Source organism: Perca flavescens, chromosome 9 (assembly GCF_004354835.1).
Source record: "Perca flavescens isolate YP-PL-M2 chromosome 9, PFLA_1.0, whole genome shotgun sequence".
NCBI classification, from domain to species: Eukaryota; Metazoa; Chordata; class Actinopteri; order Perciformes; family Percidae; genus Perca; species Perca flavescens.
Genome location: NC_041339.1, coordinates 30,837,677 through 30,854,921, shown reverse-complemented (window position 1 = coordinate 30,854,921; position 17,245 = coordinate 30,837,677). Strand labels below are relative to the sequence as shown.

The 17,245-nt window shown below is 39.8% G+C and overlaps 2 protein-coding genes across 3 annotated transcripts in view; one reads left to right on the top strand and one right to left on the bottom strand.

Annotated features, from left to right (window-relative positions):
* Window positions 1-574: 574 nt before the first annotated feature.
* On the bottom strand, window positions 575-12,401 carry si:ch211-198n5.11 (methylcrotonoyl-coenzyme A carboxylase 2). The gene is made up of 13 exons (XM_028586737.1): window positions 12,089-12,401; window positions 8,099-8,293; window positions 6,714-6,878; window positions 6,402-6,598; window positions 5,996-6,174; window positions 5,784-5,864; window positions 5,048-5,226; window positions 4,719-4,932; window positions 4,294-4,385; window positions 2,996-3,152; window positions 2,515-2,637; window positions 845-1,057; window positions 575-749 (listed from the first exon to the last, which is right to left on the bottom strand). The coding sequence occupies exons 2-13, from the start codon at window positions 8,116-8,118 to the stop codon at window positions 663-665; spliced, it is 1,707 nt and encodes a 568-aa protein (XP_028442538.1). The 5' UTR covers window positions 8,119-8,293; window positions 12,089-12,401; the 3' UTR covers window positions 575-662.
* fnbp1l (formin binding protein 1-like) overlaps window positions 12,043-17,245 on the top strand; it is a 58,744-nt gene continuing 53,541 nt past the window's right edge. The window contains exon 1 of one of the 2 annotated variants that reach the window (XM_028586739.1): window positions 12,043-12,384. In XM_028586739.1, coding sequence (XP_028442540.1) covers window positions 12,361-12,384 — 24 coding nt within the window. In that variant the 5' untranslated portion in view covers window positions 12,043-12,360. The remainder of the gene's footprint in view (window positions 12,385-17,245) is intronic. The other variant, XM_028586738.1, reaches the window with a different exon arrangement.

The following is a 17,245-nucleotide window of genomic DNA, read 5'->3' as shown; positions in this document are numbered from 1 at the left end:
GACAATAAACATGAATGCAGGTTTAATGAGGTAATCACATTGTGGGACCTTTGAAGGTTTCTACCACCATTTATCGGAGGATAGGCAATATAATCATCTATCTGCTTGTTAATATTTCTGTACAGTGTCCATGCTGACACATTTGCATTCAGTATGTGCAGCAATTGTAGTTGATTTGTATTATTCAAAGTATGAAGATAAAACTTTTACTGGAGTGATTTGTATTATATTACCTGTGTAATCAAAACAAAAATAATCTTATATAACCAGGAAAGTACTGAAATAGAAAAATATTAACAGCTGTTAAAAGATGCAGTAAGATATACCTATAATATGACCTTTAATACAATATTTTAATTATGAAGGGAAAGCATGATGTAAAATTGATAAAAATAAATAAATATCTAAATTAATATTCCCTTGCACACAGACAGTTAGCTGCTGGTCGATGCATCTTTAAGAGATTGTTGGGATAATTCTCGTTACCTACAACTACTAATTTACACTGTATGCAAAAATGTTAGCATGGCCATACAGACACAGATTATTGTAGTGCACACATTGGAAAAGATGATCAATGGGCTTCAGCAGCAGTTTAATCTCAAAGATGGACAGATGTTTGTAATGTCCAGAGGACATAAGGAGGACAAAAATGGACGCTTCTATATACGTAGAAGTGGTGGCTGCATTTTCTCTGTGGACATCTGATACTGCTGCTGTTTGATGATGTCCAGGCAGTCTCTTACAACCTGCACACAGAAACAGATGTGTGAAGAAGAAAAAAAACATAATAATGGGGAAAAAAGGGAAAGTCGAAATCGTATTGGTTGTTTTTTTTTTTTACCTTCCTGGTGTCCTGAGGCAGAATGACTCCATCGTCCCAGAGCCTGCTGGAGGAGAAGAAAGCTGAGCTCTCCTCCTTCAGTCTCCTATTTAACTTGTCCTCCTCCTGCTCGCTGTCAGGGGGAAGCAGAGAGCCGGCGTGACCCGGAGCAGTAATAGACACTCTGGCGTTGGGCCACAGGAACAGGAAATTAGGGTCAAAAGCCCGCCCACACTGGAGGGAGAAAAAAGGAAACAAGATTAAAATTGTGGGATTCACCCTGAATCCTGCAAGAGTAAAATGTATGATGATACAGTAGAATAAGAGGGATTGTGTACAATTTGTTGTTCGTAACCAAGGTCCAAACAAAAACTAGATTGGTATCCATTAAATATCTTTTGCAGTTGATTCTGCAAAAACAATGTGGTCATACAATGAATTGGACCAGGTCCCATTTGATATTCCCAAGGATAATACCACTTTTAAAGCTCTACACGTAGTTTCTGTCGCCCCCGATTAGGAATTCTAAGTAATGACAACAACACTGTCGGCGCATCCACACGAGCAAGCCTTCAGCGATCAGTTGCTAGAAGTGTTTAACCCGTCAAACCAAGGAGGACACGGAAGAAGCACGATGGACTCTGCAGAAGAGGTAATTATCTTGTTATTTTGATGTCCTCTTTGGCTCCAAGGCTGAATGCTGCTGAGGCCTTTCTCAGCAGTGACGTACTGTAAAACTAGGGTTGGGCATCGTTTGGTTTTTTTTCCCCGATACCTGTGCTAAAGCGATACTTTAAAAACGGTGCACGTGCCTAAACGGTGCCTGAATCAATACTTAAAAAAAAAAAAAAAAAAAAAAAAAAAAAAGTTATTTAAAAAAATGTTTATTAATGATTTATTAAACTTTTTATAACAAATAACATTTCACCACCAGATGGGAAAAGGTTGTTTTACAATATCTTTTTATGCACTACAAGGCTTAGGCTGCCAGTTTCAAGTGAACGCAGCACCGCCGGTCTTGTTTTCTCAGACAACGGCAGCTGCACACCGTTACGTCCCGGTGTTGGAATCGTCTAAAGTGAAATACAGTCACACTTTACACCGTTTAATTTATACTGTTTATTGATCCCCAGTGGGGAAATTACAATTTAATTTTAATGTTAGCTGTCAGCATTTTAACCGTTTTTAATCCAGCTACTAGCTAACGGTAGGCTAAAGTCAGCTGCTGTCAAGTGCAGACTTAACTAGTGTCGTGTGCAGCGATGCTTCTGTTGCCTCTAACATCTGTCTCAGAGCATCAGAGAGAAGCGCAGGTATTTCAGTGGCATCAAAATCCGCATTGCTATTGGTCCGGTAGATACCGGTCATTTGGGCACCGGAGCCATATTAGCACCGGGTTGAGGTACCCAACCCTATGTAAAACGCATCACTCAAGCTGCTGCGCGTGAGAAGTCGCCAGACTACACCATTTTGTAAACATAGCCATCCTGAGAAATACAGAGAGAGTTGTGTGGAGCCGATAGCCTTAATAAGCTTTGTATCAACTCATCTGGCCATGGCTTGAATGTAACGGACATTCATGGATATAAAATAGTTGCACACTATAGCTTTAAATTAATAAGCTAGGTAAAAGACCAACGTTTTTGTTATGAGACTGTCACGTAACTACATTAATGTTCATTGACGTTTACCATGGCGAAGCTGTCCGCACCATGGCAACCACCAATCACCACTGTGATTTTGGGGACAGAGGCACACGCTACTGCTGACATCATTGAACCCTGAGCCTTCAGATGGTTAGTGTTCATCTCTGCCTAGAAGAGAGAGAAACAAACTGAGAAAATACAGATATCAAACTACATTATTTTTTATTAAAAAGTCACTTTGGCACAAGATGGCCAGGATTATTTTTCTACATCTTGCCTTTCAGGGATTTACCTGTATTTGCATCATTCATAATTATTTTTTCTTCAGGAATTACTACTTCAGATTCTATCTTTAATGTCCCAAAATATCTGTACAAAATTGACAACAACAATAATTTATACATTTACTTATAAATATAAATCCAAGAAAAGACCAGAGAACTATTTGGTAAAGTCTATGAGTTGTACAATGCATTTTGAATCCATACAAGTAAGTGAGTGAGTGAGTGTGTGTGTGTGTATATACCTGCGTTATGGAGAGTGTTAGAGCTGTTGTGGGTGCTGTGTTCTGGAGGAAGAGAAGGGGGATGTCTCTCTGGTCACACAACTGGACAAAATGGCTTCCTTTGAGTGTGGCCGGGTATGACAGCTCTCCGTCGTTGGCTACTATTCCCACTAAGTGTCTAACACAGTGCACACACACACACACACACACACACACACACACACACACACACACACACACACACACACACACACACACACACACACACACACACACACACACACACACACACACACACACACACACACACACACACACACACACACACACACACACACACACACACAAAGTCAAGTCCACTGACAAGCAAAGAAAACAGGCTACACCCTGAAACAACCGCGATGGCTGCACCTGATTGGACAAACACTTGACATGGGGCCGTCTGCTCCAGGATTTCAAAACGGACCGTAATGGTGGCTTGTTTGCAAGTAATAGGCTATGTAGTTGCTTACTAGGTCTTCATTTTACAGTCAGTTTTAAACATTTCTTACGTTTTTGGGAGGCGGCGAGTCGACCGAGTTGCCCGCTCCTCATTTGTATAAAGTAGCCTGGATTCAACTTTATGCAAATTAGGAGCGGGCAACTCGACGCCCGGCTTCTCGAAAGTAGCCGCAAGGCTACCATAATGCATTACGTGGCTGCTCATGGGAAGCGGGGAAATGCCCTTTGGCAGTGGACAGGTACCGTTAGGCTGCTTTTCAAGCATCTTCGATACACACATTAGAAACAACACAATAGTGTATACAAGTCTGATCAGTTCGGTCAACAGATGAATTGGTTCCTACAAAGTCTTACGTGGCCGTTGGTCACTTTCAAGGGACATCTACTGATTAAGACGTAACTGAGGGCAGCTGCTAATCTCATGGGTGAGGGGTCACTGAGTTTAAGAGTGTATAGTGTAAACTATGCAAGTATCTCACCCATTTTCAGTATAAAGAAGCCAAACAGGACCATTCAAAAAAAATTATCTCTGCACCCAAAACTACAGAAACTACATCTTCTGTTTAATGTGTTTGGTCAGAGAGAGATTCTATTGGCCAGATTCAACAGCACAGTGCAAATTAACACAGTTTGTGGTGACAATCTGCTTGTAATATATGCCTTTATTAAATAATTAATTATTGTTAAATTGGCAAATTATTATAATTTAATAACTTATTCCAACATAACTGCAGACTTTAACTTAAAGTTTGTTAGCTGAACAGTGTACGTTATTCCTGCCCCCATTATCTAACTCTGTGTGCGTTTGTATCTATTACCCATGTATCTTTGCAAAGCCAGTGATGAGTGTGGTTCCATAGAGAGCTTTAAACTCCTGGAAGCGGCTCCCGTCTGTCAGCCGACTGATTACCTGGACAGACAGACAGAAACAACCAACAGCGTGTTATTGAGTCTGGATTCAGTGAGACAGGACCATGACTGCCATGACGTGAAACTGACTTTTCCACATACCAACCGACAATATACAGTAATTTGCCATGAATTTTGAGGGCATAATCTAAAATCATTGTGGTATTTTTGCACTGCACTTGCCAGAGAACAGGTCATTAAACCATTGTGACAAACTGCAGTGTGTAATGATTCTGTAATGATTACATAAGTCTCTTCTCCCTGGCTGTTACGTCAGAAGGAATGTATTTACTGCCCATGCTAACTACATTAATATTTGTTTTGCACACTGTACCATCTTAACATCCAGACTGTAGTTATAACTTTTAGGAGCGAGCCCCAGAAGCTCCTCTGAACTATACAGCGGCTCCTCCTCAGCTTTCCTCTTCCTCTCTTCATCCTCCTCCTCTTCCTCAGGCAGTTGGAAGTTGAGGGTGGAAACGATGTTTCTGGTGTAATCGTACGCCTCCTTTTCTTCCCAGGCAAAATGGTCCACACAGCCACTCACCCTGAAACCAGATGATAGATTGACAGACTTGACAATGTGAACTTATTCTGTTATTTATTTAATAACAATAACATTTAATAATAATATTTTGGGATTGGTTTGATTTATGGTCCTACTCAGCGTGAAGCCTGGCTCCTCCCAGGTCTTCTGCTGTGACTTCCTCTCCTGTGGCGGCCTTGACAAGGGGCGGTCCTCCCAGGAATATGGTCCCTATCCGGTGCACCATCACTGCCTCTTCTGCCATGGTGGGGATGTAAGCTCCACCCGCCGTGCATGACCCGCACACTACCGACACCTTTAAGATTGTTGTTTTTATTTAAAAATGGTAAAAAAAATAAAAACTGCTGTGAAAATAAAATCCAAATGTTTTTAATGAATGTCGTCAGGCAAACAAAAGTCAAAACAGCATCAAAACACAAGTTGAGTCCAAGAGGTAAAAAAAAAAAAAAAAAAAAAACAGAAGGAGAAGGAGTGTGGTGCCAAAGGCAGTGTCAAAAATACCAGAAAAACTCTTCAAACAAACTTAGTAGTACATTCATTTCTACCTTCTATGGCCTAAAGATCAATTTAACACCAATTATATTTGATGTACTTAGAAAGGAAATTTGTAAATCCGATGCCACCAAAACTGCAAAATAGAGGGAACCTTAAAACAGCCTAGAATGATACAATTTCCTGAATATATTGTTAGCACATTTTAACAGTTTTGTCTGCTTTTTGCTTTAGGTGGCTCCAGGGATAGTAGCATGTCACATGTGACATCTGTTTAGTATTTATAACACATTCATTCATTGCCTTTTTTATTTTTAAGTTGTTCTGTTTAAGCCCAAACTACTTTCTTTTTTCCTTTACCTGTGCGATTTTCATGGCAGACATGATGGCTTCGTTATAGAACGTCCTTCCTCCCTGGTTCTTATCAGGAAAGATCTCTGACTGGATAATTATACAAACACAGAGAATTAGAGCTCAAAATAGCAGTCAATATACTTCAGCTTACATTAAGATCCCCTGAAAAGACACTCTTCTAATGATAACCTCTTACTATGTGGTGTGTGTGTGTTTACCTGCAGTGGTAGAAAAGCTCCCCCAGAGTCGACCAGGTAAACACAAGGCAGGCGATTCTGAATTGCTATTTCCTGTGCTCGTAGCTGCTTCTTCACTGTGATTGGATATGCTGTGCCACCTTTCACTGTGGCATCGTTGGCAATGAACATACACCACAGGCCACTGATCCTGCCAATGCCTGCATAGATACGCACACAAGCACACACAGTATAAGTCGGTGGCATGCACGCGCATCACACATGCATCGTCATAAGATGGTAAATAATAATAATAAATTATAATTAAAAAAATAAGTCAAAAGAGTAAACTGAGTTAATCCGAGGCACTTGGCTGAATCAAACTAGTCAGATTATACAGTCCATGGTTAGTATTTAAGGTGCAGGATTGCAGCTAGTGGTTTCTGACCAGTCAGGCATCCAGCTGAAGGGATGTCCCCATATGGCAGATCCAGCCCAGCGAATGCTGACAGCTCCAGGAAGTCCTCATCATCCAACAGGAGGCGCAGCCGTTCCCTGACCATCAACTTCCTATTTCTCTGAGTGTGTCTAGCGATGGCATTTTCCCCTCCACCTTTCCGTACCTTTTCAATCAACTCTATGTACCTTAGAGAGAGAGAGAGAGGTAATGATCAGCATGCATTTACAAATTCATTTCAATGAGTAATGCAGTAGGGGAAATCAACAAGAATTGGTCAGAGCTGATAAAAGCAGAACTTACTTGTTGCGAAAGGCGATGCTGTTTCGGAGGTTAGCTTCATACACATGTTGGTGGATGGGCTGGAGGGGTTGCTCTAGGACCGGGAAGGCACTGCGCAGAGCTCTCCTCCTCCTGGCTGCAGAGCTCATACAGCGGACTGAACATTGCCCACGGTGCTCAGCCAGCCTGCAACAGATTCATCTATAAGTGTTTATTACTGTGTACTGGCAGCAAAGCATGTTCATGGTCTGTTTACAACATGACAACCTGATGCAAAAAGATGCAATGCAACATAAAATTTGTGTAAAAGTAATGCAAGTTGTTAAGTATGTTGTTGCTATCATCTTTCTTTATACTGTAAAACTATTAATTGATGAGCATAAATAGCAAAAACACCCAACATGTCTCCAGTTTATTATCATGTCTCCAGTACTCTATGCTAACACTTTGAAATGCTGATAGTATGTCAATAGCATTATCCAAAAAGTAAGCAAAAAAACTTTGTAGTAATGAAAAAGTGAAATTTTAATATAACACCTTTAGTTTCACAAAATCTAAAATTATATATTATTTTTCAACATGACTTATGTAGCCGGGTTAATTTTTTAAACTGTTAACAAGCTGCAACAAGTTAGAGGTAAAGCCAAGGGTTTCACAGGTTATAGGAAGTAGGAAAAGCACAGGTGTAGTCAAAACCATTAATGATGGCTGCATTCCACTTAGGAGATGTCCTGGTATTGTGCATGCTGACTCACTGAAATAGCTTACTGGGACACTTGATGGAACTGAGCCATCGTTAAGGTTATCAATTTCAGCTGTGCTTTTCCTACTATGACAAGTCAAAATGTCTGCTGTGAAAAAGGTCCACGCCACTAATGTAGCCTAATATCTTAATTGATGTGGGCTTAAGTGGTCAATTTCACAGCAAACTAGCCAATTTACTTAGTTTACTTTTCCCCCAACTAGCTATAACTGATAGAAAGAAAAAAACGTGTGAGGAAACCAACGGTACAGCAGCCTTTTATATAATTACATTAATGTAGAAACAGAATTCATTTATAATTTAATTTACTATTCATCAATTGCTATACGTTTGAACCCAGCTAGACTTGAAACATTAATTTCCATAAATACAGACTAAAAGTTGTAGAAATGGCCTAAACGACGACAATGTAGACACACGTTTGCTCATATTTTGTCAATTTAAACACGTGAATCTACAGATATGTATGAACATACAGTTAAATTGTTTTAGAGTAACATTTGGATAACCTCAAATGCCGTTATCGCCCTCCTGTATACCAACAGAAAACAAGAAATGTATGCCAAAGGTCGTTAAGGCACCTGAGTGCGCTTCAAGAATGCATGTGTAGATTTATGGATGGAAAATAAGTTACGTCTCTTACCTTAGCATGCAGCGGAACATGTCTGTCTGTCTCTGCTCTAAAACAGCTAGTTACACAACTTTAGTAGCTTAGAAACTACCCCAAAACCATGAAAAGCAAACCCTAAACAGCTAACTTTACTCCATCTCCATGGACATTCTTCTTCTGTCCTAGTGCTGTTGGCAGTTTGCCTTCTGTCTGACACATTACCGCCACCTACAGGAGTAGAGGGGGAGTGGGATGGGAATCAGAATCAGGTTCACGTACAAGAAATGTGCCTAGTTATTTTGGAACATAACAATAACCAAAGTAAGAGAAAATAAAAAAAAATATGCGTACTGCAAATGTCAAGAATCATAAATAGAAAACAGATTGTATGAAAAATGTGCAATGAAAAATATGGAATAGTATTTTAAAAAATTCTGATTTTAAAATGAAAATAGCTGTACAGTGTACAAAGAGGATGGAACGTCAAAATACACATGATCTATCTATCTATCTATCTATCTATCTATCTATCTATCTATCTATCTATCTATTTATCTATCTATAGCTGTATTAACACATCTTGGCCGCTAGATGGAACTGCTCATTAACCAATTAATGAACAGGGGTTCTGCATAGACTGTAAATATTAACAGTCTATGGGGTTGTGTCTAAAGATGAAATACATCCCTTCCCATAAATGTCAGTTTTTAGTGCTTTTTCACGAGGTGCATTTGATTTAAATAAACAATAGGTATTTTGGAACATAACAATAACCAAAGTAAGAGAAAATAAAAAAAAATAGGCGTACTGCAAATGTCAAGAATCATAAATAGAAAACAGATTGTATGAAAAATGTGCAATGAAAAATATGAAATAGTATTTAAAAAAATTCTGATTTTAAAATGAAAATAGCTGTACAGTGTACAAAGAGGATGGAACGTCAAAATACACTTGATCTATCTATCTATCTATCTATCTATCTATCTATCTATCTATCTATCTATCTATCTATCTATATACAGTGGGGGAAATAAGTATTTGACCCCTTGCTGATTTTTCAGGTTTGCCCACTTACAAAGAATGCAAAAATCTACAATTGTAATCATATGTACATTCTAACAGTGAAAGACAGAATCCCAAAGAAAATTCCAGAAAATCACATCCTATGAATTTATTAAAATTGATAACCATCTGATGAGGAAAAACAAGTATTTGACCCCCTGGACAAACAGCATGTTAATATTTTGTAGAAAAGCCATTATTGGCCAGCACAGATGTCAAACGGTTTTTATAGTTGGTGACAAGGTTTGTGCACATTTGGGCAGGGATGTTGGCCCACTCCTCCCTGCAGACAGCCTCCAAATCATTCAGGTTCCGAGGTTGTCGCCTGGCAACTCGAATTTTAAGCTCCCTCCAAAGATTTTCAATCGGATTCAGGTCTGGAGACTGGCTAGGCCACTCCAGAACCTTGATGTGCTTCTTCTTCAGCCACTCTTTTGTTGCTTTGGCGGTGTGCTTAGGGTCGTTGTCGTGCTGAAACACCCATCCTCGACCCATCTTCAGCTCTCTCACTGAGGGAAGGAGATGTCGGTCCAGAATTCCACAATACATGGCCCCGTCCATCCTCCCCTCAATACGATGGAGTTGTCCCGTCCCCTTGGCTGAAAAGCACCCCCAAAGCATGATGTTGCCACCACCATGCTTGACGGTGGGGATGGTGTTCTTTGGGTTGTACTCTGTGTTCTTTGCCCTCCAAACACGACGAGTTGAGGCCAAAAGTTCTATTTTGGTCTCATCTGACCACATCACCTTCTTCCAGGCCTCTTCTGAGTCATCCAGGTGGTGAATGGCGAACTTCATGCGGGCCTGTACATGTTTCTTCTTGAGCAGGGGGACCTTGCATGCGCTGCAGGATTTCAATCCATGACGGCGTAGTGTGTTACCAACCGTTTCTTTTTGTAACTGTGGTCCCAGCTGCCTTCAGTTGATTCATCAGTTCCCCCTTGTGGTTTTGGGATGATTCCTCACCGTTCGCATGATCAGGGACACCCCACGAGGCAAGATCTTGTGTGGAGGCCCAGACCGAGGGAGGTTGGCGGTGGTGTGGTGCTTCTTCCATTTCCTGATAACTGCACCGACAGTTGATCTTTTCTCTCAAGTTGCTTTCTGATTCTCTTGTAGCCCATCCCAGCCTTGTGCAGATCAACAATCTTGTCCCTGATGTCCGTAGAAAGCTCTTTGGTCTTGCCCATGGTGGTGATGTTGGATGCTGGTTGTTTGGGTGTTGACAGGTGTCTTTTATACAGGTAACGAGGTGAGGCAGGTGTATTTGATGTAGATTATTGGTTCGGATTGGGGCTGTGTCTTAAAGAAAGACTAACTGGCTTGTAGGAGCCAGAATACTTGCTGTTTGTCCAGGGGGTCAAATACTTGTTTTTCCTCATCAGATGGTTATCAATTTTAATAAATTCATATGATGTGATTTTCTGGAATTTTCTTTGGGATTCTGTCTTTCCCTGTTAGAATGTACATATGATTACAATTGTAGATTTTTGCATTCTTTGTAAGTGGGCAAACCTGCAAAATCAGCAAGGGGTCAAATACTTATTTCCCCCACTGTATATATAGCTGTATTAACACATATTGGCCGCTAGATGGAACTGCTCATTAACCAATTAATGAACAGGGGTTCTGCATAGACTGTAAATATTAACAGTCTATGGGGTTCTGTCTAAAGATGAAATACATCCCTTCCCATAAATGTCAGTTTTTAGTGCTTTTTCACGAGGTGCATTTGATTTAAATAAACAATAGGTGTTTTAACACCTATTTTAACATATATTTGTATCAGAAGGAGATATTTGGAAACGAAAATGCTACAGAACTAAATTGAGAGTAGGCTCTTACATTTTTACAGTTGGTGTATTGTTCCCTAACTTCAATGACAAAGCTAACTAATAAACTATTTGAATGATGAAAAGTAATGATTACTGAATTATTACTGTAAGTCTAGGTCTTACATAATTTGTTATAAATATTGTAGTAAGATACCATAGACTCCCATAGACAAACCTTTTAAGGTACTACTGTACATGTAGGCTATTTCTTTCTTTTTTTTTAGCCTTGATATTGAATTTTTATTGTTAAATTTCTTCACACATTTATTTGTTTATTAAAGAATCAGAATCAGAATACTTAATGGATCCCCACAGGGAAATTGTTTAGTTGTAATTATTGCACCAAGTAGGCTAATTATTGCACAATTGTCCAAGAATGTTGAGATGTGATGTGAAAATACGTGTTGAGTCCAGTTTTGACACTCTAAGCGTGTAACACTCAGAGAGATGAGTTATAGTCTATAGAAGCTAGTAAGTAGGGCTGCTTGATTATGGAAAAAAATATAATCACGATTATTTCAGTCAATATTGAAATCACGATAATTTAACACGATTACTAGTTGACTTCTGGAAAGATGTTGTAATTATTGAACTTAAAAAAACAGTGGAAAAAGTTAAATAAATCAATAGTAAAAAAAACACATAACGAAATTTGCCTCAATAGTTGCCATTTAAACTTTATTTTTTCATTCAGAAAAGAGAAAATGAGAGTTTACTTGCAAAATGTAATGAGCTAAATAATTGTTTTTCTCAATTATTCTGTTTTTGTGATCATTGGGAGCCGAAATCATTATCACGATTAAATTTCGATTAGCCTAATTGCATAGCCCTAGATTGTTTAATATCATCAATACTTTGACCTTTATGATTTTTTTACACTATAGTTGGAAGGTTTGGAAAACTTTGTCTTGAAATTGGGCCAACAGAAAGCACAATGAAAAAATAATATCAAACTGGTTAAAATAAAATGCATTTAACTCGATGAAACAATCAATCCCAATCAAATAATAGCATAGCCTACTCTAGACTGGTTTCTTTTGCATTTATTTGCCTAGGCCTACTGAATGAATCGATAATATCACATAACATTAGCCTAATTATTTACAGAAAGCTCATAGTTATTTACCTGTTGTTGGTCTTTCTTAAGTCTAAAACCGCTTGGCTGACCCAACAATAACCCTATTTTTAGAGTCACTGTGGTCCAGGGCCCCTGGTTTGGGCGGCCCTGCTGATTCAGGCGGATAGAGAGAGCAGGAGGAAAAGAAGAAGGAGGAGGAGGAGGAGTGTGTGTGTTTGTCAGCAGACACTGAAGAACCGGAGTCCCAGTGGCAGTTTAGGAGAGTCTTGAGCGGGGAAATCTCTGTCTAATACGGGAGAACTCAGAAGGGGGAATCCGCGATGAGTTGGGGAACGGAGCTCTGGGTATGTTTAACTGTGTTTATGATGTATTGTTTGGCTGGTTTACGTTGTGTTTCTGGCCCGGTCAACACACCGACTGTTGGGAACCCGAGTGGAAGAAAGGTGCCGTGTTACCTTTTTAGCTTTGTGTGAAAAGGCGAGCGGCTACGCTAGCTGGCCGGCTGTATTGCGGCGAGGCTAAAAGCTAAAGCTAGCTAATCTGCGGTGCACCTTAACGGCTGTGACAGCGGCGGAACAATAGGCAAGACTGCAGACACACGGCACGACTGCCGGGGCGGGGGTCACGCTGCCTCCTCCGACCGGTTACTTATCAACGTAAATAATATCGGAGTTGCTAAATTCTTGATTTTGTTTGACTGGCAAGTTACGAAGTTGAGGTTTGAGGTTTTTTGGAGTGTCACACCCTGTTTCAAAGAGAAGCTGGAAGGGATTCCCGACCGGTAGCAGGGTGGAGAATCCGGGTAGAGACCACAGTCCTGTTCGGTCTGGCTCCTTAAAAATATCCGTCCCTTCACAGCCGTTGGTATCACTGGCTGATTGGCATAGCATGGCTCTTTGTGGCCAGTTATCCCATCTTTTGTCTTAACTTCCATGCGATTAGAAGGGGACACATGAATCAGGCGCGACACAATTCACCTCCCAACGTCTGCCCTGTCTTTCTAGCAATTGCGACTCAACGAGTAGCTACAAGTCAGTCATATAAAATGTTATCGCTTAAATCACTCAATCATGAGCTACTGCTGCTCTTTGTCAAGTACAGTAGAGATCAGAGTGAGTGAATATGTCCTTTTACATCGTCCATGCCCTCAAATGTGTTATTATGATGTGGTGTAATTGTTTGTTGCACTATGGAGTTAATTTATTAGCTATTTGTTTGAATACGAGTCTTAGCTAACATACTGTATTTTCTGGGGTGTTGGCCATCACAAGCTGCTGTAACCAGAGAGGCAACCAGCAGCATCGTGTGTGTGTGTGTGTGTGTGTGTGTGTGTGTGTGTGTGTGTGTGTGTGTGTGTGTGTGTGTGGGGGGTACTTCACCCTCCCTGAGATGATCCTCCTCCAGCTGACCTCAGTGGTTATCTGCAGTTTAATATAAGCTAATTTTTGGCTTGCTCAGTCCTCAAATGTAACATGCTGCTACAGACAAAGAGATAATTGTTTGCTTGTCTGTGATGAAGTGTTGTGAAATATTGTACACATGGACGCAGATGTGATTTTATTTTTAAATCTCCCATTCATGTTATCCATTTAGTTTTTCTTCCTCCCTCGCTCTTGGTTTTTTAGTACCAAGTATGGAGAGAATATAATCATGTCAGTTTGTGTTCCCAGCTAGACAGAAGGAGAGGCTGGCAACATGGCTTTAAGACTGGAAAGGGAAATGTAAACATTTTGAGCCTGTTTCTAAAGGCGTGCATGTGTTTTCAGCCAATTTCTTTAACAGCAAAAGACGAGATAATACTTCTGTTTCTAGATGTTGCTACCATTTGATTCAGTTGCATTTCATATAAAATTTAAGAAAAATCATACCAAGAAAACTATTTAAACTGGTCCTCTGTAGGGTGTAACTTATGATTATTTTCATTATCAATTCACCTGTTTGTAATTTGTCCAGTTTTCAATCATTAAAACTATGAAAAATGCCATCACAAGCGATTCATGCTTTGTTCAACACATTAATAAATTGATTAATCGTTTCAGCAGTCCTAAGTATTGTTAAGTGTGTGCAGAACTATATATAAAATATTTGTAATCTTTACACTTTCTTTGTGTTGGCATTTACATACATCCAGCCATATGTCAATATGTCATTATTTGTAAAGCTCAATATCACATAAGGCTACAATTTCTCAAAAGCAGGACATAAGAAAAGAAACCTTGGGTGAAAAAATTCAAGATTGCAAGAAAATGAAACAATTCACAGAAGAAATACAAAATAGCCTAGTTGGATTCAAATTCAACCGCAGGATTTTAAAACTAATGCAGTACATTCACCACTAAGGTCCCGATGAAATAACTCCAAGGTATGGCTTTAGTAAAAGTAACTCATCTCTGTGTCGTTGTTTCCTCAGTGCTAAAGCAAAGCAACAAAGATCTGCAGAGTGGGGACGCTTGCTGACGGGTCGTCATAATCCCCTCCAATCCATTGATTTGATTAATTTGTTGGCTGTCTGATGTCAGATTACACATGATTGGCTGCCTAATGTCAGATTAAGGTTTATTGTCCCCTCGATGGGATTTAAAACCGTTGATTGGCTGTTGCGTTTTACAGATGACCGAAGATGTAATGTCAGACACCATACATTATTGTCTGGCTAATTTCATTAGGTAGTAGGCGCTTGAAACGTGATTGGCTGTCCAATATAAATTGGCAGATTACAGTTGTCGGCCAAACACCATTATTTGGTTGTCTCATGTATGATTATGATGGCTGCATTGAGTCAGCCATCATTAATTTGAATTGAACAGTCCAAAATTCAAAGATATTTGATTCACTGTCATTTAAGATAAAGAAAAGCAGCCAATCTCCACATTTGAGTAGCTTGAAGCAGCTAATTTTTGGCATTTTTTGAGAGATGGTATACAATCATTACTCCGATTATCAAAATAGCTGTTGGTTGATTTTCTGGTAATTTACTCCAACCTTGTCTACTGGCAAACCCTCAGTATTGCATATTACTTCTGGCTGTGACCAAATTCAAACAAAAAAAAGTCTAAAAAAAATCCCAATTTTGTGTAGCAGAAAATGTTTTGTTCTTGTTTTTTCCTATCCTCTTGATCATCTTGTGAGCCCTCAGATTTTTCTTGTGACAGCGTCAAACCCTAGGTTGGTATTTTCTTTTGCAAACTGCATTATATGAATAAAAAGCACCAAGCAGCACTCAAGTAAAGGCAGCATTAGTATGTTCAATGAAGCCCGGTGCCTTTGCTTTTGCCTTGCGTTCTGGCTCTAACCCAGGTCTTTGAGACATTACAAAGCAAGCGAGGAACATCCTATTACGGCGCTGGCTTCCTGCCCTCCGAGACACACACACACACAAAGTAGGAAGTGTTGGTCTGAATTAAAGCTCTGTGTGCGTTCAGTGTGTGCGCTTAGTGCCAGGATGCTACCATGCTGTGCTCTGGTCTGTCTGGTTGAGGTGAGCCGGAGGCCGGCAGAGCGGAGCAGCCAAGTCTGACTAAAGGACAAGAGGCTGACAGGCAGTCGTCTTTACTGATCGGCCAAACTGAATGGCAAGGATAAGGGGATAAAGGATGGAAAGGTAGAGGAAAGAGGGCAGGCTTTAAACGGCTGGCTAGACTCTTGATTTTACTTTGAAGACTGTCAGCTGATAAATGGAGAGGGAACTTAAAACCAATTGTGGAAACTCAGATTCAGAGCAGTGAGCAGGTTGTTACCGTCTTGCCTAGCAAGGGGTAAAAAGAATTTGCTTTTCTTTCCTTTATGCGTTGTGTGGATTTTGAAAAGGCTTATTACTGCGTTCCCCCAGGTGTCCTATGGGAGGTGTTGCTGGAGAATGGGTTACCGGGGTTATATGTGAATCATTTGATGGTTGGAACAAGAGGATTGCTTGTATTCTTGGCATCAGGTGGCTACCAGACTCAGATAAGGGTGCTCAATATCCCCACTCCTATATGTGATATCTATAGACCGTAGCCTACAGTTTATCAAAGTCTTGCTGACTGTAGGGTTGCAGCTCTGCATTTCACATGTTTTGCTTTATGGGACTATCAGGATGAGGATTGGTCAATATATTGTATATTAAAGATATACTGTAATTGCAGTGATTTTTGAATACCAAAGTGATCATTCATGTGCGTACTGTGTGTTTTAATTAAGTTTCCTGAATCCTGGATCAGTTGTAGTGGTCTCGCAATCAATCCTTGTAGAGCTTGTATGATTAATTGATTAGTCGATCAAAATAACATGAACTGACATCAATTGGAATAATTGATTACTAGTTCTAGTAATTTATCAGGCAAAAAATGTCAAACATTCACTGGTTTCAGATTCCTAAATGTGAGAATTTGTGGATTTTCTCCAGTTAATAGTCAGACAAAACAAGCAATTTGACATTGCCACCTTGAGCTATGTAAGTGGACTGATGTTTCAATTATTAAATCACTAATCGAATAGAGCATAGAAGTTCAATCTTTGCCGTTGGATCTGAAAGCCTCTTAAAAATTTGGCCATCCACGTGACTTTGACACCCTCCAATTTGATGCTGTTAGAGATTTTGTTCTGATGTTGTCTTCTTCCGGTGTGTATTCAGTCTTTACCCAGTGTTCTCCTTACCATTAACTAGTTTATTATTGATTATTGATAATGTATGTCCTTGACTTCAGAGTATGAAAGGGTTAGTGTTAGGGCTGGGTACAGAATTTAGGCTTATACTTTTTAGGCACCGACGAATTGCCTCTAAAGTATCGAAAAATGCAATTTCAATACCTAAGGAGTAAACCTCACCAGCGTCAGTGAGCCAATAAGCATGCAGCATGCTTCTGCCAAGATCTAATAATGTCTGTGATTGGCTGTCTAACGTTACACGTTGTCGAGGCAGGCAGGAAAAACTCTACGTTACACAGAGACAGAGCTCAAGCAGTAGGAGCTGGAAAAAACTAAATTGTGCCGTAATGTGAGATGTTGGAATTTCTTTTTGTTTTATAAAATTGTTTAAAAAAAAAAAAAAAAAAAAAAAAGTATTGTTTAGGAACCGGTATTGAAGTCACGGCATTGGTATCGATACCGGTATTGGATATTTTTGAACAATACCCAGCCCTGGTTGCTGTGTTATGTGGCTCCTTGATCCACCATTCGTTGTCTATCTTCTCATTGGCTTATGGATCTGTGGCAGTGAAAGCTCTG